The sequence below is a fragment of the Ambystoma mexicanum genome, chromosome 9, assembly GCF_040938575.1.
Source record: "Ambystoma mexicanum isolate Mex_15411 chromosome 9, UKY_AmexF1_1, whole genome shotgun sequence".
NCBI lineage: Eukaryota > Metazoa > Chordata > Amphibia > Caudata > Ambystomatidae > Ambystoma > Ambystoma mexicanum.
Genome location: NC_090931.1, coordinates 1019413219 through 1019436079, shown reverse-complemented (window position 1 = coordinate 1019436079; position 22861 = coordinate 1019413219). Strand labels below are relative to the sequence as shown.

At 43.5% G+C, this 22861-nt stretch overlaps 1 protein-coding gene across 1 annotated transcript in view; it reads right to left on the bottom strand.

Moving 5' to 3' along the window:
- TTC21B (tetratricopeptide repeat domain 21B) overlaps positions 1-22861 on the bottom strand; it is a 1345192-nt gene that overhangs the window by 1173876 nt on the left and 148455 nt on the right. The window contains exon 5 of the mRNA XM_069616283.1: positions 8134-8256. Coding sequence (XP_069472384.1) covers positions 8134-8256 — 123 coding nt within the window. The remainder of the gene's footprint in view (positions 1-8133; positions 8257-22861) is intronic.

The following is a 22861-nucleotide window of genomic DNA, read 5'->3' as shown; positions in this document are numbered from 1 at the left end:
CAGTGTTGTGCTCTTTCAGCATGGAACCAGAGTTATGTCGGGCAACACCATCAACAGTAACGGCTTGCGGGCCAAAGATGCTGGGAAATAGCAGATGAACTTGGGGTGGCACCACTGGAAGACTCAACGGCCTTGGATGCGTAAAAGTGAAGACTTGCCTTTGGCAGTGAGTGGACCACACTGGCTCAACACAGTGTCGTGCAACTGCAGCGGCACCGGCTTGGAGTTCGAAAAGGTTGGTACCCAGGCCGGCAATGTTGAGTTGGGGACACTGAAAGACTCAGTGGGTCTCAGATGCAGCGACACCAGAGCGTTGGTGGCAAGCAAAGCTAAGAGATGCAAAGGCTTTGAGATTGGGGATGACCAGGACAGTTCGCTTGCAGCAGCTTAAAAAGGCATCAAAGGTGCCCAAACCAGTGTTAAGGCAGTTTGGAGATGCATCGAGGGCCAGGGTATGCGTCCTTGTTTATTTGGGGGCTGGGAGACCACTTCCAGATTGTCCGAGGACAGGTGTGCCCTTTCTTATACTCTGCCCAAACAGGAAGGTTGGTAGAGAACACTTGCAGGGTTCTGCCACCTCTAGTGAACAGGATCCTGGGTAACAGTGTCTCAGTTGCAGTAGCCCTTGTTCGGACATATTGATATCCCAAATAGGCCCTTGAGATGATTATGGTGAATAGCTTTCCACTTGCCCAGAGCGCCTGTCTTCAATTCTCTGGTATAGGTCTTTTGAGTAGACTGTTCTGCTAATCACGTTCCGGTGAAGCCTTCTTCAAAAGTGTTCCAAAGATTAATCAACTAAGGGGAACCTGCCTCCTTGTATAGGCAAAATGCTATAGCGGATTGGGCCCGAAGAAGTCACTAGTTAAGGGTCTAATTTTGGCCACTGTTAAAGGTGTCATTTGCCTTCAGATGTCAAGCCCAGAGTGCCTTGTCTGTAGTAAATAGGTAGGGGGGGGAACTGGAGACCTTTTTAAGTCAGACAGAAGAAAGAGGCATAGTAAATGTAATTTGGAGTAGAGCTTTAGTCCACTGAGGGGGTCTCAGCATCTTGAATTCTGCTAGAATTCCTGACTCTCCAGAAAAATTCAAGATATTGAAATGCCCCCATGGACATAAAGCTCTCTTCTGAATTATATTAACTGTGCCCCTTCTTCAGATTGCCTACTTCAAAAGCTCTCCAGTAGGTGTAAGGTGGCCATTGTCCTGACAGCACGGTCTTTGAAGCTGAAGGCCTCTGGGTTGGGGGATCCTCTTCCCTGGAGGAATGTGTCATCCCTCCTCAGGGGAATCAAAGATAGGCTTCCTGGGATGCACCCAAAATAGTTGTTGTGGGTTCACCCAGGCTAGACAGCTAATGCACTGACCACAAAAGTGATGGGTGGAAGGTTTCGAATGAATCTAAACCACTGGCAATTGATCTGGGCCAACCTTCCACACCACCGTTTTTTAGCCCGTCTGCGCCATTGCAAAAGGGGACCAGCCATGTGCAAATCAGTCAGCAGCTGCCGCCACCGAAGGTAGCAGCCCAGCCCGAACTGCTAGGCCAGGTCCCCTCTGCACCGAAAACCAAGCAACCCCAGACATCTTTCGGCCTTGTTGGACCTCCTCAGTGAGGTGCAGCCTGGTTCCCTGTGGCGCAGCGAGCAAGGGACCCACGTCTGGGCATACCCTCTCTCACAAGGAGAAACAAACTGACCACAAAAGTGATGGGTGGAAGGTTTCAAATGAATCGAAACCACTGGCAATTGCTCTGGGCCAACCTTCCACACCACCGTTTTTTAGCCCGTCTGCGCCATTGCAAAAGGGGACCAGCCATGTGCAAATCAATCAGCAGCTGCCGCCACCGAAGGTAGCAGCCCAGCCCGAACTGCTAGGCCAGGTCCCCTCTGCACAGAAAACCAAGCAACCCCAGACATGTTTCCGCCTTGTGGTCAGTTTAGACAGCTAATGCACACCAAGTTCTGCCAAGAACGAGTCACTGCCTACCAAGCTGACAATAATATGACATTCAATGTGTGTGGCTGTATATTTTAGTTTTGAAACTTCTCTGTGGCCACTGGAGGGCAGCTGCCGGGGATGTCATGAGACAGTTACTGCAAAAGTCCATGGCTACACTGATTGCCTGATCTCACTTTCAGAAACAGAATTCATTGCATCATTTTAGAAGTCAGGCTTTCCTGTCCTCACCAGATGGCATTCTGTCACATTGCCCATCCCCAAATTCTTGCCCAATATATAATCGGGGAAACCACCTTCATCTTGTATCTCCAAGATTGAAATAACAGGTTTTAATGGGGAAGAGTCTGCAATTCTCATGGTAGCCATGGCCTCTTGCTGCAATCTTGACGACGTTTAGTGGATATAAGTTGTGCATGCCAAATTGTTGACTGCAACCCCACAATCATAGTTAGCTCATTTCGGGACAGGTAACCTCCAAGCAAAAGGGGAGCATATAGACTTGTTTGATTTCATGTTAACGTATGAAGTCCTTACATTTTTAGAAATGCAACATCCCTAGGGGTGAACTTCTGTAGGGCGGGCTGAGTTTTGACCATTAAAACTGAATCGTCTGCATATAAATGAATCTCAGGTGATTACAAAGATGGGTACATCAGAGTAACCTCTTCCAGGAATGTTGCCAACTCATTAATATATAAATTAAAAATAAGGGGAGGCAGCACATAACCCTGTCTGACATCTTGTCTGATAAACAATGTATGGGTAGGGTGCCCTTTCCTTGCATTACTACACTCGCAATAAAGATTTGGGACCACCCAGAACAAATCTGGGATGCTTTTACGGCTTGCATTAGGGGCAACAGTGTCTCCATGTTGTACAACCAAGAAAATAATCGCAGAGCAGCTCTCAGGAGTTGAAGGAAGCAGATAACTGCTATAAGTAATGACCCTCTGAAAGCATCCTTTACACAGTTTATAATAAAAGGAGCCAGGGAGCGAACTTTCAAGTTGCAAGCTACTAGCAGCCATCAAAAAGTCACTTGCCACCTCAATTCTATACATAAACACAGCACACCATTTTCTACTTGCAAAGACTCAAGTGTCACTAGCAAAGGGCTAGCAGCGAATACAAATTTTGCACCCTGCCAGGAACCCAATCAATTAGCTGGGGACAAACATAGGGGAACTGGAACTACAGAAGTTACAGCAAACCACATATGAAAGACAATAACGCCAGTAGATTATTGGCATATCAACTTCATGCACAAATCCATCAGGGCTAATACAATAACCCTAATTGAATTTGGCATCCAATCCAATTCAAATGAATACAAATAATATTTGAAATTCACAGAGAACTCTTCCTCTCAGAGGTCTAGGTCTAGTCAAGTTTGAAGTAGTCTACAAAACTTATACAGGTAGGAGGGAGAAGATGAAGCAGCACAGGCGATATATTTGGAGGGAGTGCCCCTAAATAAAACTGAATTGGGTTCTTATATCACGCTTCATGCCAGAGCTCAGACTCCAAGCACGGCAGCAGGTTTAAAACCTGTACTGCTTGGCACTGTCTTGCTTCCAAGCTAAGCATGTTGCCTCCAAGCTATCCTCCTGGTGGAGGGAGTGTACCACACTATTCGAAAAACAAAAATCTTATCTCGATTCCCATATCACTACGGAGGATGTCTCTCAAGCATTCATGAGACTTGAATTAAACAAGACCCCTGAGCGAGACGACTTTTACAGGAACCTTTGATAAGGCATTTAATGTTTCACTTGTTGATCTCCTTACCAACATTTTCAACTCCTTTCACAAATCCCACCACACTGGTGGATAAGAGATTTCACTGGTCACTAAAATCAGGAAAGCAGCCATTTAATTGTGCTTCCTATCCTCCCATCACCGTAATCAACGTTGACGCCAAATTCTTTGCAGAAATACTTGCCACTAATTAAATATAACAACATGCCCCAATAAGTCCATTCAGACAAAACAGGCTTTATACAAGGTTGCCAACCGGAAGATAATCTGAGACACATTTTATAATGGAAAAGGACCTTGAACACAGACGAAGCGATAATAATCTTAGACGCTAAAAAGACTTTTGACCGCATGAGTTAGTTCTTTATGTCGAAGTCCTGGCCTAAATGGAGTAGGCGACAAATACATGTCATGGGTACTAGCTAATTACCAATCACCTTCCGCTAGAATTGGTGTCCATGGTTATAAATCAGGCAGAAACTTGCTGAAGAGGGGATTGAGACAGGACTGTCCCCTCTCCATATTAATTTTTGCACTCGCACTTGAACAGCTGGTTTAAAGATTTGGCTCCATTAAGCAATACAGGGAATTATATTTGATGGAGAGGAACATTACATTAAATGCAGATGATGTCTTGGTGACTTTGGGATGCCCCCTTCTTGAATGGTCAAATTGGAAAGGAACGTGTATGTTTCCATCTTTAAAATCAATATGGCCAAATGTGAAGTGCTTAATCTCTCCCTGTGTGTAGATAACGTTCACCAACTACAGAGGGAAGCCCTGTTACGTTGAACATTTACACAACATTTAGTATTCATGAGCTGGTCTCTGAAATTACCATTTAATGGCTTTGTTAGCATAAACACTTCATGTCATGGATTGGTATGGTGGCAGTGAAAATAAATGAACATTCTTCTATGTCTTTTATGTTTCAAGCTCTTGCTTTACCCATCAACCCCGCCTTTGCAAAATTAAAACAAAAATAATCTCCTTTTTTTCTGCAGCTGGGCAAAATGCCCAGAGAGAAAGTTGAAATGATCAGAAAGCCATCCAATAAAGGTAGGTTAGGCCTACCCGACTTATTGGTGTATTGGCAGGCCAAACAACGTAAAACCATATTTTGAACGGGCTAGGAGGGAATAAGATAAACAATGGCTCTTCATGGAACAGGCAATCATGTAGCAGACACTATGGGAGAAGCAGTGGCTGGAAAAAGGTGCTAGACCTATAAATGCATACCTGATTACACCTACTAAAATGGTCCTTGAACTCCTGGACAGGGTAGCTATAATGAAAGGGCTGACAACGTTCTGTTCACACAAGATGCAAATACCCCATAACCCTCAGTTTACCCCGGGATAGTTCAGCGCCTTTTTGCCGCATAGAGAAAGTGGGATGGTACATCATTAAGAGACATGCTCATTAGCAGTTCGATTATATATTTCACCCAGTGCAAATTCTAATTTGTAATACATGAGAAAGAGACTGAATTATTTAAAGTTACAACATTGACTCTGCCACCGTAATATTAAGGAGGCAGCTCTCAAGTCTCCCATAACATTTGAAAAAGTATGTCTGTACCTCTATCGAATGTCTAAAGTATGTCTCTGGGCTCAATCTCCCATACATGCTGTTTAATTCCTTAGTCTCCTTAGTCAAACAGGCAAGTTATTGGGTTACATGAAATGCTGGGAGAAGTCCATGGTGAAAGGAATCTTGGCAAATAAATGTGAGGACTGGTTTGACATGAAGAAATAATAGTGTAATGATTTATATAGCACTTCATGGCATATTCTTCCAGATTCTAAGCACTGCAATATTCCAGGTCACTGATATTACCAACAAGTGAAACGCCATTTATAGAGTTGGGGAAGATTAAGGGCAGAGTTGCCCCGACCGGTGTATCGTACCAGTGACACTGTCTTGATCCCAAAGCGAGCATGCTGCCATTGAGCTCTCCTCACAGCTAATGCATTAGATGGGTTACCAATACAGAAAGCAAATATAATGCCAGAGTGATTACACTTTATAGTGCCCAAGGGGTTCATTAAATTTAATTTCTAGTGCACGTACCAAATTGTAAATGGCAGAGTTAATTGCATCTGGACGCAGATGAATTATGGAGATTGTGCTCTTATAAAATGCTGGTCCGAGCTCTATGCTCTTTTCGATTCTGAGTGATTGTAGATTAGGAAAAAAAGGAACGTTTTAAAATGTTTTGTTTAAAGATACCTCGCGGAAGGTTATTCCACAACCTTGGGCCAAGCACTGAGAAACATCTCTCGCCTCTGGTAGAACAGCAGCTTGCAGGGACAATGAGCAGGTGTGCTTTTGAGGATCGAAGTGATCGTGAAAGTTGGTGTCATAGAATTCTTTGGGCAAGGTAGAGTGAGGTCAGTCCATGCACACTATGAGACACAGAATCTTAATACGTTTTCGTAAATTGTATGGTTAGCCAGTGAAGGCTTCGCCTAGCAAGCGAGAATGAGAAATCTCTGGCCAATTTGTGGATTAGTCGAACCACTGCGCTTTGAGCAGTCTGAAGGCAGTGAGCCAGATATTTGGGTAAACCTGCTCTGAGGGCATTCACGTAATCGAGTAATCAAGTTTGTAGTTAACAAGTCCTCCGACCACTGAGGCATGGTCGACATATGGAAGATATAGGATGACACGCCTAAGAATTTGGATGCAGAATAAGGAGCGCCTAATGCTTACATTAACTCGTTTAGATAGTGTCATCTCAGAGTCCAAGAGGATGCTGAGGTTTTTTATCTTGTTCGTTGGGTGATAGGAAGGCAAAGAGTAAGGAGGGTAAAGGATGTCACTCTAGAGTGTGTAGATGAAGTTTGGGGCCCAAGTACATCAGCTCTGTTTTTGAAGGGTTGAGCTGCAGGTAATGGTAAGCTATCCAAGATTTAATTGTGGAAGACCCAACTGGAGAAGGCCACGTTTCGTTGGGTGCCGAAATCTTAATATAAAGTTGAATGCTATCAGAGTAGGAATGAAAGTGAACGTTGACGCCTGCAATGATAGTCAACCATGGTAGTATATAGATGAAAAATAAAAGCGGGAGAGGGAGAAACTTTGGGGGAAACCACATGTGATTGAGGCTGTGGAAGAGACAAAAGGTAAAAGTTTGACAGTTTGTGTTCTTCCAGAAAGGATGCTGCCGAATCACTGTAATGCAGTTCTCTGAATTCCAAGAGTATGGGAGAGTCTGCATAGAAGAATGGAGTGATCCACCGTAACAAAGGCCGTGGACATTTCCAGCATGACCATTTGAGACAAGTGGCCCACGGGCATGTGGCGCTTTATAAGAATTAAAATAAATAAAGTGACCTTGATTTGAGAGATGTAAAAGGTCGTCCCAGATGGCTACCAGGGGGTTTCAGTGCCATACCTAGGACGAACATCGGTTTGAAAGGAATCAAGGATGTGAATAGACTGCAGTGTATTAGTTGTTGGTTTACAACCTTCTTGTTGGGTTACAACAGAGCGGCACAACCACCATGTATGGTGGAATTAGAAATATTGACGCAAAAAAGCACATTAGCACATAGAATTCATTATTGACTTCTCAGCCTACTCAATGTGTCTATTACTCAACTCACTCTTATAGAACCATTTTTATTACATCAGCACAAACTCCAAAACATGTACTGCTACCAGCACCATGTGCTAATTAGCCTTCTAGACCTCGGGAGGGGTCATTACCGCTTGGGATAATAACCCTTCCCCAACTTATATTATTGGTTACTCAGTTCCTGAGGATCCCAACTTTGTAATTCTGAGCTTAAGGGAGCCAAGTCTGAAATTATTGCCCAAATTGGATAGCAAATTAACCTAGCAACTCTTATTGGCAGCCAAACTAACTTTTGCAGCTATGTAAAAGAAAAGGCATACTCCAAAGACCAATATGTAGATTTGTAGACTCTGGGACATTCTCAAAACGAAAAAGAGCTCCCATGCTATACGCGCAGATGCCTCTAATTTTGTTCTTATCTGAATTGTAGTCTTACCTGGAAAACGGTGCCAGCCTGTCTGGCCGACACCAACAGAGTTACGCTACCCAAAAAGACCCATAGCCTGAAACGTATTCGATAGATTTGAGCAGATGCTTGCAGGATAGGGAATTTTGATGAGAGGAAAGCTTTTATTCTGGGAGTTGGGTGGTGGCTGGCAAGGCGGAATGGGGAATGGATGTTCTGGGGGGCAGAGGGGATCTTTGCACAAAATATTGTTGCAATCCTTGGAACTCAATGTTTGTAAAGTTAATAAATAAATAATATAAAAATGTACCAGATTTTTATTTTATTAAGTAACTTCTTTTATCGGAAAAACTGTCTTCCAAGTGCTAAAAAAAAACAAAAAAAACACTAATTTCAATATTTTGCAGAATTCTCCATCACTTACCTTACCCAACATAGCAAAAACATCTTTTCCTTCCTGCATTCCTTCATCAAAGTACTTTCCAGACTTCTTAGCAGAGGTTTCTCTCCCAGAGGTTAGATCAAGCCATGCTTTCAAAATCATACCCTGAAAGGCATTAATGCTTATTACGTCTTTGGAGTTGTTCAACATTGATGCAGGTTGGCTATATGCTTTTTCCATTTTTGAAAATACATTTTGAAAACATACAAATTTGCATTATACTGAACTGAACTTTTGCACTCCTCGTCCTAAATCCCCTTGTTTCTTTCTGACCAATTGTATGTCTGAGGTCCGGAGCACACTTTTACCTTACCTAGCTTTGTAGCCAGGAATATGTGCAGCTCAGCCCCTTCCTACATATCTGCTGCATCTGATACCTTAATCCATGTTCTCTCTGTTGGTGTGTAACTAAGTGGGCTAGTCATCTGGAAAGAGGGGGTGATAGAACACCAAAGTCACTACAGTGTGTCACCTGGTCTTGTTCCTATGGCAAGTCCCCATTCCATCCCTTGGATGGGATATTTTTTTTTTAAAGAATATTTTTATATTGAACTTTTATTTTATTTTTTAAACAACATTGACACATTTTTGCATAGATGGTTAATAACCAGTCAATAGAACTGCAAATGATAAATGGAACTAATAGAATTCAAAAGTGGATTTAGCAGCAGTGTGTTTAATATTCGTTGCAAGAGGTTCTCCCAGATTTTGGTAGCTCTTTCATCTTCTGGGGACCCTTTTAACGTTCATATGCTACCACTTGCGACACAAGAGCTAGCTATTCTGCATTTAAGTTAGTAGTGTTCCCCTTCCAATGGTGGCCAACGCCATTAGTTTCCACTTGTTGGTGTTGCTAAATCGCCTTATAGGCCGAGATGCCCATCATCGCTAGAGGGGGTATATTTGCACAGGACGGTTCAAGTTATCCATGAACGTCCTGTAAAGATGCATTACCAAAGCATGTGGAAGAGAGTTCCGGTTTCGCTGGCACCTCCCTAACATACATCGGATACCATTCAGGCAAGGTAATGGAGGTTTGAGCGTCCTGGACATGAAACTTTACTATTGGTCCACTCAAATGGCACAACTGTCAAGGGGCAACATACAGAGTTCATAAAGTCCTTTGGGCCCGATTTGAAGACTTTCTACTTAGGCCATTTTACACTGTAGAGTTCCTTTATAAACAATGCACAGATATTAAATACAAAAGCAATTTTTATTTTGCCATGAAAACCATTGACAAACAATTCATACAAGTTAAACAAAAAATAAAAACGGTGTATAACACATACTAAACATTTAAAATACATGGTTAAAATCTCCCTTATAATCCAGTCATTCTAAATCAAGGATATTAACTTAAACTAAATGTATCATCTGGATAAAGTGCAGAAGCGCCAAAATCAGTACAATGGATTTAGTAGTAAAAGGTGTTTCCCATAAAACTTAACTCAATATAAACTCTGTACTATAAACAAAGTGCCCAAAACATACAATTCTATTATCATTTAATTTCCAACGGTATAAAACCAGGTGCTTTCGAGTCTCGTGTTTGCTTAGACAAAATCTACAGTAGAGGGAATCCACACCTTTCTTATTTTACATTAAATTGTCTCTGGTGTCCAGCAAATTAAAACGAGAACACTGAATAATCGTTTTAGCAAGAAAGCTAGGAAAACGTCTTCAGTACGGGTGAAGCTCACTGAGCAGTTTATGTGTCACTGCCAAATCTACAACTCATTTGTATTTTAGTATAATCTAACACAACACACCAATCATGCTGGCACACTTAATTTTTTTAAAGGATATACATATTGTCCATACCCTCCGCCAAAGAGATGGCTGCAATGCTGCTTTACAAATATCGACAATCGTTTTTCACACCTTGTCCGTCCCACCAAAGACTTCAAAGAGAGAATATTGGGGGGGCATCCACATTTTTGACAAAGCAACAACCTTTTCCCGCAACAAGGTGCAGAATCTTTGTTTTTTTTCCCCCATTTATTTCTAAATCATTTTGGGCTGCAAATGTATATTTAGCATTCTTTGGAGCCCCACTCCCATGCAATCCAATAGGACTATATCGTCTGCATAGGAAAGCCTGAAGATTTTTAAGTCAAAACCTTTTAGGGATACAAAGGTTGCATGCTGTAATTTCTCCCCCAGGTCTGCTAAAGACAAATGAAAAAGGAGTGGGGCCAAGATGCACCCCTCTCTCAACCCTCTATAAGGTCTTTTTAGGTTGCAAAAGGGCACCTTGTAGATTTAGTCTGATCCGAAGCATGGAATTTGTATGAAGGCTAATCAAAATAGTAAGTAAGTGGGAGGGAACATTCCACAATCTAAGTTTTGCCCACACGATGTTCCGGTTTACGGTGACAAACGCAAGCGAAAAATCTATGCTTGCCAAATAAAATTGGGAAATTGCCTTTTAAAACACTGCATGCTCTAATAAGTCTATAATTGCCCAAGGAAGGGAGGGTATCCACTCCGTTCCTGAAACCCATGTGGTTATTTTTAAGGATTCCTTTCTGTCCAGCCCAGTTACTAAGTTCCAATACCAAGGAATAGAATATTTTAGCATCTGCATCCAATAATGCTTTTAGGGGATCAAGTTTTTTTTTTCCTTTTTTGAAAACTGGGGTCTATATGGGCGAGATTCCAGGTTTCAGGAAAGCGCTGTTCCACCAAAAAGCTTCTAAATAAAGCAAACAAATAGGAGGCCCACATTTCCGGATTATCTTTCAAAAAGGAATTGCAGAGGCCATTGGGTCCGGGACCCGAGAATCACTACTTTCCTTAATTATGGTACTTATGTCGTCTCTATCAAAGACCAACTCCCAGGAACCCTGCAAAAACTTCTCAGCAGTCCCAGGAATCGGCATGGCAAACAGGATAGAAAAATGTGCCATTCAAGCCATCTCCAAGATTGAATTTTCTTGGGCATGCAATTGGGAGGTTTCTTGCAGATCAATGAATCGCCAATAATTAATGTCGGATTTATTCATAACAGTTTCAAATGATTTCACCTTATATGGTATATTGGCGAATATTATATTTAATGAGCATCACCCCATTTGTTCACCGTTGCTTTACCTACCCCACCAGACTTCAGATTTGTCTAACCTGCATTTTCATGTTCATTCTTTTTTTTTTAATTATTTTTTTTTAACATTGTTGAATCTCAAGGTTGAAGCCCACAGATATCAAAGATAGTCTCCAGACCAGACAGGACTTCAACTCTAGCCAGCTCTGGATAAAAACTGATCTAGTAGAGTTAACAGAATTTCACATTTTTCTTCAGAATTTAGAGCTTCAAAACATTCATCTTCCTATTAAATGTCTTAGTGATCCCAGGGTTCCAGGATATACTATTTTTCTGGTTAGGCACTACCAATCCTGCTTCCCCAAGGTGAAAGTAAGGTTTCCCCCACCCCTCAAAGCATGCACTTAACATCTTGTGATCACTCGGGTCTCCTAATAAAATTTAAAAATGAGTGCATAATACGTTTTCTGTGGCAAACATGAAATAAATGCAAGATTTCCAATTCCCCCTGTGTTGAGTACATTTTCTCTCAAGGTCTCCTTCAATATTGCTATTTAAGTGATGAAAATTCCATTCCTTAAGCACCCAGGACCAGCGCCCCCCGCCCCTTTTATTCTGCTGCACCTGGCATTTCAACATCAAACTAATATTACCACTATGCATTGCATGATCCCCCAAGCAATTAGAGTACAAGTCACCCAATAAGACTACTTTGGCATCTAAGAAAGCCTCCCTCCATTTAAGAAGCACCATTTCAATATTCTTGATAAAATTCCCATGAGATGCGATCAGGTCATTCCAATACACGATGATAAATAAAACTAACTTCTGCATAGTGTTTCAAACACAAGAAGTTTAAACAGCAACTAGTAGGCTTCCCTGTGGTCTACCTGATACCCCACTAATAGCATCTTGTATTACATGAAAAATTCCCATCAAACATGAGGGGATCCCTCAAGAAGGTCTCCCGTAGACAGAGAATTTCAAATTCCCTAAGTTTGTTGCACACATCACCTTTGTGAATCAAATAACTAAAGCCCCTATAATTCCAGGAAATGACCCCATCAGTAGGGAGACTGCTAGAAACCAGGTCTCTTGACTCCCAAGAGACCCAGTTATTCAACATTCAAAGAAGACAAGCCCAGTCTTCTCCCCTAGTATTTGGTCCACACAGCATCACTTGATGAGCCTTGTCCTCCCCTAATTCACAGGTAATTCTCATTGGCAAGGGGACCAAATGACCCCGATTATACATACACAGGCCTTGATGACAACTAATGGGCCCATTGGGACAAGATTGCATAGATCAAAGCACTGTTGCCTTTGTTCATCTGAAGCTGCCAATAAATCTTCTGACAATAGCTGATGGAACATTTAGTTCTAAGCTGTCCAATATGACAAGGAAGTCACCAAAGCGATATCTTTTGTTGTAATCAGTCTGAAGATGTGAATCCCATGGAAGAGGGTGAGAAGATTCTGTTGGTTAAGTGTCACATGCTCATCACTTTGAAACATTGCTTCCAGAATGATCCTTGGGAAGTCAAGCAAACAATTATTTCACACTCGAGGGCAGCCTAGGCAGCCATACAAAAAGGGGAAAAACTATTATAGGGATTTCTGTCAAGGTGCCACTATGTCACAATGCGAACATTGTAATAGCCAAAAAAAACAGAGTTGTGGTAAAGTTGGGACACTAATGGGATTAGATAATTTTTTGTTTGTTTTATTGGTTAAAACTTCCAACCTTAAACAAATCCATTTTAAAGAGATTTCATACAACAAAATTCATTTCCAAACAAATACACAAGAAAAAGAAAGAAACGCACTTAAATGCAACTACATCAGATAAGTTCCAAGTTAAAAAATGAAAAACAAAAAATAAAATAATCTCCTTCCTTGCTACCATTTATAAATCATAATACTAAGGTTCATTAGATTTAAGAAATGATTCAAACAATATACACACTGCATTCACAATTGATGTGATTGAGCCTGACAAAACAATGATTCCATAATTGATCACCTAATAAAAACGGAACTTTCTTAAACTTAAAAAATGCTCTTACGCTTTTTGTTTCCAGAGCTATGCACAGTAAATGCCTACTGGTTTATTTGGACTGGCTGCAAAATCTACAGTTGACAATTTGAGAATCAACCCGACCAGATCTCAAAAGAATTTCCATTGTACACAATAAATTCAGTCGAAATCTCAAAGATGGAACCCATGGATCGGATACCCCCCTCTTTGCAAGCTTGTGCAAAGTCCCAGCACAGTGTTTTGGGCATCAGTGACAGCATTTTCCCATAAAGAGATCGATATTTCCAAAATTCTTGCGCCTTGATGGAGGTTACACCCAATTCAAACTGAATAATTTAAGGCTTCAAGATATGTGAGATAGTCCAATACAGTCAGATCCTAGATCTCTATACCATAAATTAGTTTTGGTACCACTTTCCCTTCGTAAAAGCGTTAGCATGGCAATAAGGACCATTTCCCAAATTTTGAATCCACCCTATGTAGCCGATTTTATAGCTTTGTTGTTTTCGATAGGAGCCATGATCTCACTAGAGTGGATGGAGGTTTGGAAAAATCTTGAAACCTAGATATACGAGAGAATCAAACCTCTCCACCGGATTTGATTCCACATGCCATTCAAAGGCAGTAGGTTTCCTACAATTTGTCAGATGTATGATCTTTGCCTTGGCCGCATTGATGGTTAAAGAGTCAAGAGTCTTTGGAGGCCAATAAAATCATCAGCGTTTCTCATCCACAACAGCCTGATATTTGCAATTTGGGGAGTTGCAAAGGCCCTAGATTGTAAAAAAAGGTTGCAAATCTGCCATATATAGAGTGTACAGAAAGGGGACCACCACCTCTCCTTCACTTATCTTGTTTTTTTTTCATTGATGCGGTCCTCTCGGTCCCACAGCCTTCTGTGCGATTGGCAGCTGCTGTCCTTGTGCTCTGTGGGCTTCAAAATACCTAAATCCTCATCGCCATTGAAAGGATTACACTTGGGTAAGTTAAATAAGCAGCCTGTGTTGCTGACTCCAACATAATAACAGTCAACATATAAAACCAAACACTCTAAAATGACCTAATACACTATTGTGGGAACCTGGTACAGGGAACAAAGAACACTGACACATTCTATTGTGAAATATGATTACAGAAAGCTCCTAACAAGAGTAACTCCGAACATAACTGATCACTCACTGTTTGAAATACTGTAGTGAAACTGAATCCTGTAACAAAGTCTTTGGGAAGGACAGTAGATGCTAAATTGAATATCAGGCTGCATGCATTCATGTGATCATGTGTCTATTTACCAATTGTCTACTCTTCGTTGTTGTATCAAGCTTCTTACAAAGACGACTAAAAGAGTGTTATCACTCTGCATCATTGTAGGAGCCGGAAAATCGGATTCTGTTACCCCCATTTTCAAATATTTACATCCACGGCTGGTGGAAAACTACATTATTTTAAAAATGATGGCACCTAGCCTTAAAAGCTTTAAGATTGGACCATCCTTCATATTTAGCATCTAAACCTCTTTTGGTAAGTCGGAATTTAGCTCTCACAAAAATCAAAAATCGAGGGAACCTCATTTTGGAACGTCTCAAACACAGAAACCTACTTCTTCTTGTGCAGTCCCAATTTTCTGAAACAGTGTTCTGACAGTGTTACAGAACGCACCTTATTTGATTGTGATTATGACATTTTATTTTTTAAACCAGTTTATTTAAAACCGGTTGCAACAGAATCATTACATAATTTTAAGCCAAGGTAATAGCGGAACATCACAGTGATTGGTTATTGTACCTAGCTCCCAACCTGTTTCCCCCCGTCCCTTGTCTGTCTGTGCAGACCCCATATTGTAGTCTGTCTTTTGCTGGGGGCATAGAAACAGTTTCACCAGTTGTGGTTGAAAGGTGAGTGCCGGGAACTCTCTAATATTCAAGGACGGGGGCCCAACAGTCTTAAACAGTGAAGCGCTCCTTTCTTGGCTGCTGAGACCTTCTCTGCCACCAGGATGTCCCAGACCTTTATCCACCACAGAGGTAGCAGGGGACCGTCCCATGATTTGCACTTACGGGCGAGAGTGATTTTCGCCACCAGAAGCAGTTGGGTGAGTAATCTCGCATTAGGTCCCTTCCTCGGGTAGCATTCCGGTTGTGGGGCCCCCAGTAGAATCACTTCCTGCTCCTTTGGGAGCTTGCAATGTGTAATGGCCTCCATGGTCTGGAGCACTTCCTTCCCGAAAGAACAAGTCACTGGGCAATCCCACCACCTGTGGAAGTATGATCCATGCATGCCACATTGTCTCCAGCATTTGGGGTCTAGGGAACTTTTGAAGTGGTGTAAGCGTTTCAGGAGATAGTACCAGCGATAGAGCAGTTTAAGAGCACACTCTTTGTTAGTAATAAATCTAATGGCTGTGTTGTTCCTAGACCAGATATCTATCCAGGTTTGGTCTTAATGGGGTGGCCCAAACCGGTTTCCCATCGTGCCATGTATGAAGGCCGCGTGGTCACCATATCCTCCTGCAATAATTTATATAGCTTCGTGATAAGTCCTTGACGTGGGCCCTCTTGCAGGGTCAGTTCTAGGGGGTGGGGCGCTCTAGGGGCCTCACCTTTGACCAAAGGCTGGGTATTCCAGTGTCGAATTTGGGCATAAGTGAATCTGTCTGTTTCTGTCAGGGTGAATTGAGTTTTGTATTTCCCAAAATGTGAAAGGGGTTCCATTCTCAAACAGTTCTCAAATTGTCTGCAGTCCCCCACCAAACCCCCTGCTCTCCCCACGAATCCAATTCTTGAAGTTTGCCATTGCTAGGCCCGGAGTAAAGTCTGGGTTTCGAATGACTGAAGAGCATGGGCCTAGTCCCCTGGAGATTCGTTTTCTTCGCCGTGCTCAATCCCAAATTCTCAAGGTAGTTCTGGTTGAGAAGAGGATGGTTGACCAGTGTCTGCGTGCCGACCCCGAAATGTGTAGTAATTAGATCAATGGGAGAGGGCATCTGGCTTGTTCAATGATTGCCCATTTTGGGGTGTGTGTAGGTATGGACCATGCCAGAGTGTTTGTCAATTGTGCAGCTACATAATAGTTACAGAGGCCGAGTATATCCATCCCACACCATTTAGCGGCTCCTCTCATCACCTTTTGTGGGATTCGAGCCTTGCCTCTCTTCCATATAAATCAGATCATCTGTTTTTGTAGCTACCGAATTGGCTTTAAAGGGATTTCCACTTGCAGGGATAAGCATAGGTACAGAAATCTGGGAAGAAGGATCATTTTGCATGCTATGATTCTCCCTAATAGCGAGATCTCCTGCTCTGTCCATCTGTTAAGGTTGTCTCCAGGTCGCTGAAAAGGCAGGGGAAGTTTGCCACGTAGAGGCTTTCAGGGTTTGGTGTGATTTGTACCCCCAGATTATGAATTGCTTTCATACTCCATTCCAATGGGTCCGCTTAGCAAAGGCTGTTTGTGTCATTGGGCATTTCCACCCCTAGCGCCACCAATTTAGCATAGTTAATGGTGAAACCTGCAACCTCTTCAAATGAGTTCAGTTCAGCTAGGGCCTCTGGTAGGGAAGAGCGGATGTTCATTCACCTTTAACGCCCCCGTTCCCTCAATGGCGGGATTGTTGTGGATTATTTGGGCGAACGGTTCAATAATTAAGACAAAGATTAACGGGGCGACCAGGCACCCTTGTCTTGTCCCACATGAGAGTGGGATGGGAGCATACATCCTGTGGTTCAACTTCAGGGCTGTTCTCTGGGATTTGTAGTTGGCCAGTACCATTTTGCAAAACAGGGGGCCAAACTGGAAAGCTTCAAGGATGAGAGGCATGAATTACCAATCTACCTTGTCTAACACTGTTAGGGAGAATTCTCTCTTTAGGCTGAATTTCCTAACCTAGCGAGTCCCCCAGCAGCTTTGCTGGATTTCTGGAGTTTGTTTTTTCCTCCTGCCAAGAGTGAGACTCTTTTTCTCCCACTCTTGGACATGATTTATGGTGTTCCTTTGACTGGTAATGTGTTTTATGGACTATGGGGTCCTTTACTCCATAGGGTCTCATGTGTTTTTACTATGTGTGTTACACAGCACCCTCCGTGCATTAACACAGGGGTGTCATAGTGGCACCCCACCATAGACTCCATACCCTGGGACTGACTACTGTCTCCCAGGGCATGTAAAGTCACCATTGGCTTTACTAGTCCCAAATTATTAACAGAAACCAGAACAAACCATCATATTGCGGACGTACTGTTCGGGGCAATTCGATTGCCCCGGGGTCTGTTAGTCGAGGGGGCATGTCTCCGTCCCCCCTGATTGAGTTTTGGCTGGTGGCAGTGGAAACTACTTATTATATTCGACCGCGAATATTTTCCTATGGGATTTTCCCATTGTTAGAGACTACCAACTTTAATTATTTAATTCGTATAGCCTGGAACATACCACCGGTTTATTTAATTAATATTATTTCGCCGGTTGGTATTTTTTGCCAGGACTCGATTCTAAAATGGCGTTTGTGTTCTCTTCTGTGACTCCAACCCAACTCAAGCCCTTTGTTCCACTTTTGGCGGGCTTCTCCACAGAAGCCTCCAAAAGTGGTGCCACTCTGTCTGGGTACCACAAGGGGTGTGGGAGGGGGTTTAGGCACCCTGGACTGAGTTACCTTGGTAACTCAAGTAGCACTCTTGTGTGATTGGCCCAAGTGGTGAGCCGGCCGGCTCACCACTTAGCATGTTTGATTGACAGCTAGGCTGAGTGAATGGGGGTGTGCTGCATAAAAGCAGGGCTTTGGGGACTGGAACTTCAGAAGTCGCCACAGGACCTGAGAATCCGCCGAGGGAGAAGCTGAGCCGACCTACCAGGACACCATCGGTGGAGCCCTGCGGAACCGACTCGCCACTTCCCGACGAGACAGAAGATCTCTCGGCTGGAGAGGCTTCTTCCCCTGACTGGTGGGCACAACCAGTTTTACCTTCCTTCTTTGCACCACAGACCGGTTTGTGGTCGAACTGCCCGTGCCAAGCACCCCGGCGGCCGGATAGCCACTCACCACTGAACTGCAAATCAACGGACCGCTCCTTGTACCTGAGAAACTCTGCGGCTGGTTTCCTCCCTGGCAGTGCAACAGACTCCTGTCTTCCTCCACGACGAGATCCTCTCTTCCCCCGGACGAAGCACCGACTTGCATCCGCTGCCAGGAACAACTGCCCCGCTGGAGTGTTCTCACCACTTTAAGGTACCGCGTCCGCCAGGCCTCCCTTTCTACAGATTGCTACAAGGTAATAATAACCCCTTAACCTTCTGGACTGGGCTGGCCGCCTTGACCCTCTAACTGGTCCCTTTCTTTGGTCCAACTCCTTTTTGAACCGTTACAAGACTTTTGTGCACTGCAACCGTGTGACCTTGGACACATTTCGTTTGATCCTCTTAAAGTGGATCCGGCCTACTGAACTCTAACTTCACGGTTTTACTTTGCCTTCCTCTCTTGTTATGTTCTTGTAAAAGTGTTGGGATCTGTTTCAACTTGTTGTCTGCTTTTCTCTCCCTTTTAAAAACGAAATATTAAAGTGCCATCTACGTTAAGCGCTCACCGCTGTCTGAAAATAAGTGGGGCTTTACTTAAGACTTGTCTAATATTCTTTTAAGGGAGTGTATATCTTTTAGTGACCGTGTTTTTGAATTGCTTACTATTATTGCCTGTGTTTTTCTAGATGTGGTTTTTAAATAAATAATTATATCTATTTTACACCAAGCCCTGGTCAGTGTTTACTTGTTCTATTGTGTTCTCTTGACCTATTGTGAATACTCTGTATACTGCCTAACTCTTCTTGAGGGAAGTCTGACTGCCCAGCCACAGCTACCAAGTGAATCTGTGTGGTACAGACTGCTACCAAGTGGGTTTACTGCCAAACACCTGTAGTCTTAAATCTTTTGCAGTGGTCCCAGAGGGAACTGCACAGGTTTCTGCCTAACAAACACTTCAGTTGCATCCAAGGAAAGTAGAGCCATATCACGGTGTTCCATCAACGCCATTTCTACCAGGTTGAGGGCTCGACGAATGTTGTCTTCAATGCTTCTTCCCATTATGAATCCTGTTTGGTCGGCATTAATGATCCCGGGGAGAATCTTTGCTAGTCTATTAGCTAATACTTTGGAGTATATATTTGCATCTATATTTAGAAGCGAGATGGGCCTGTAAGATGTGCCGCCTCTGGTCCTTTCCAGGTTTTAGCAACACGATGGTGGTAGATTATTGCAGGGAGGCTCTGTTAGAGGACTTGTAAGGAAGGACCTGAAGAGTTTATACAATCTGCCCAAGAACCTGTTGGGAACCTGAGGCTCTAGGCTTCCACGTCCTTATTTGTGATTGGTAGGTCCATGGTTTGTCTGTCTGCCTCAGAGTCATTGTGTCAATTTAGGTGTGAAGTCGCTAGTTGTAGCTTGGCTCCTTCAGAGTATTCGGTTGAGCCCTTTGAGTTTTTCAGGCCTGTGATTTGATTCCGTGTACAGGCGTTTGCTAATTTCCCAACCAGGAATTTGTTGACTTTGCTGCCATTGGCATAGTAACTTTGTTTAGTTTTTTATGGAAGGTTTGGCACGTTTCTTCTGCATACTGTGCTTCAAGTTTGCTGCGGATGATTCGTAGGGCTCGGTCTGCTTGGGGAGACCAACCTTTTTTGTGGGTTGTCTCCGCTGTTGCTATGTCTTTTTCCAATAGTTCCTGCAGCTTTGAGCAGCGCTTCTTGTAGGCAACTGTGTGGGCTATCAGCTCCCCCGATGACCGCTTTCATTACCTCCCATCTTGTGCCGTTCTAAGTGGGTCTGACTGGGTTTTCCTTAAAGTAGTTGTTGATGGCTTTGGTTAGCGCATCTCGGAGTGCCATGTCATTCAATAGTGGGTCATAAAGGGATAATCTGAGCCATAGGGAGTTCGCTGGGGCAGGGGGTCCGGCCTATGGATCGGGGCTGTTACTATCACTGGGGCGTGATCATAGATTATTTTTACACCTATCAGCGATTCACTTCATCCGTGTAGGAGAGAAGTTGGGGGCTAGCTAGCAGAAGGTCAAAGCGAGAGGAGGTACGGTGAGTAGAAGGAAAAATCTATTGTATCTGATGTAAGACTCTCCAAGTGTCCACCACTGCTATGGTCCTGTAGAGGTGAAGCAGGCCCAAAGCAATTTGTGTTTTATTTTAAAAAAAATGTAAACCATGTTTTATTGATTTTGCAGTATACAAACAAATTATCAACTTCTCCCCAACTCACTGTTTCCTCCCTCCTCCCTCCCTCAGTAGTATTGGTTGAGTCTTTGTCAGGGGTGCGGAAAGTTTTTACAAAATGTCTAGTATTCTGATATTGTGCAGGCACCATTGTAGCATATAGTCACTTTGCGGGTGTTGTAGGATTTGCCCCCAGTCTTTATGAAGGCTTTGGGCAGTCCCTAAAGTTTATAGGTCATCCATTCGAACAAAATAAAATCGGCAGACTTTCTGTAGCCATTCGTACAGCGTGGGTGAAGTTTTTTGTTTCCATCGTTGGCCAGTTGTCAGCCAGGCCGCTATTACCAAAATCATCACTCCCATTTTTTGTGGTTTCGTGTGGGGCAGCTGGCCTGGTTCCCACATGCCCACCATTCATACCCTATCCCGCAATTGGTCTACTCCCTGCACCATTTTTGCAACTTGGTATTTCTCTTCTCCCCAGAACTGCTGGAGGAGCGGACAGCTCCAACATATATGCCTCCAGTCACCTTTCATGGGGCATCCTCTCCAGCACGTGTCAGGAGTAGACAAATACATTGCATGGAGTCTCTCAGGAGTGTAGTGCCATTGCAGTATAACTTTCTGCCACATATCTCTCACCAGCATCAAGCGTGTTAGCTTAGGGACTGTGTTCCATAGATTTTACCATGGTTTCCTCGGGAGTGGTTCGCCCAGAGTTCTTTCCCAGCGCTTCATAAAGTTCCATTGTGTTTCTGTCCCCTTGATCGTTGAGGAATTTGTAGAGATTTGATACTTTTTTGTGCCCGTGCCCGTTGTCATGTGGGTCTTGAACAGTGTTAGCTGTCTTATGTCTGCTTCTGGAAGGGAGTTTGGGGGCTGATCCAATGTTTTAGTTGGGTATATTTAACCACTCTCCGTCCTTTATTCCCAATGACTGCTTGCATTCCTGGAGTGTCATAACTGTTTGACCCCCTGTACATGTCTCTGATCTTGCAGCAGCCTGCTTGTACCTCCTTCCTCCTCCCCCTGGGTCTTAGAGTGACTGATTCCGGGCGGATCACCCCTCCTATCCTGGTGGGGTTACCTCCATCTTCTTGCTTGGGGTGATTACGGGACTGGTTTGTCTTTTACTTCCTCCGTCATCCTCGGTTTCTTTTTACCACTGTTTCCCATCCCTCTGGTTTTCCGGGGCCTTTTGCTCGCCCCTGTGCCTGTTCCCGATCATCTTCATTCTCTTGATTTTTTTCCCCTTCCTGGCATGTTGTGATCCTGTGTTGTCGCCCCTCCCCTGTGAACAGGAGGCCGAATGGGAACGCCCATTTGTACCTTACTTGGTAGTTAGGTGCTGCACCACTGGCCCCATTCTACTTTTCTTCTGGAGCGTGGATTGTGCAAGGTCCTGGAATATTTGGACTTCTTTTCTGTTCACTCAACGGGCCCATTGTTCTCGCCTTTCTCAGGATTTGCTCTTTTTGGCCGTACATTGTCACTGCCACCAGTACATTCCTTGGTCGAGAACCTGGCAAACCTGTTCTCCTTGGGCCAACTCGGTGCACTTTGTTGTCCACTGACTCCGTTAGGTTTTTGATTCCGATGTTAGACCTTCTTAATCCATTTTCCAAGCCTTCACTTTGGATTTCTAGGTTGCTGGATAGGCGGGATAGGTGTTCCAAGTACCAAGTCTGATTTTTGGGTGTCGTCTTCCATGTGTTCTTTCCTCCAGTTTCGCTATGTCTAGCTTTACATATCGACAAGAATTGTTTCATGTCCTATTTCAAAGTTTGAAATTGCTCCTGGAAGGAGAGTAAAGATTGTCTCTGAAATACTTTGAAGCAATTTTGCATGTCCTCTTTCGTCATCGACTGCTCCCCTGTTGCTTGCCTCTCCTGGGTGGGGGATGGTGGGGAGGGGGCAGAGGAGTCAGTTGGGACCAAGTAAGTCTCTTGGAAGAAAATCACTGATCCCGCCAGATCACTGAGGCGTTGAAGCGTTGATTTGCGCTTGCTGGGTGCATTCAGGCCTCTAGTATTAAGAGTCACGAAGAGGAGCCTTTGGTGGGCCAGGGTGGTCTCCCGTGGTTCTAGCTCATCCAATGGGACGGAGGGGTCTGGTTTTTGTTGTTCTTCAGTAGCCAGTTGTAGACTTCATGCATTTTCCGCCGCAACCAGGGTTTTTACCTTTTGTGAACTTGAAACGAAATTAACATAGCAAGAAATTAAATCAATGTTCCAATTAGGCCTGTAGGCCGGTAGGCCCATGCGTGTATGCACACTCTAGGCTGGGGTAAGCCGTGTGAAGTCCATTCATTGTTTCATCATAAGGAACCAAGGGCTGTCTTACAGGGTTTATTGGCGGTAGAGCCTCTGCAGTTGTGCCTGAGGAGATTGTCATGTCTTCAGCAGCGAGTATTTTGTTTTCCT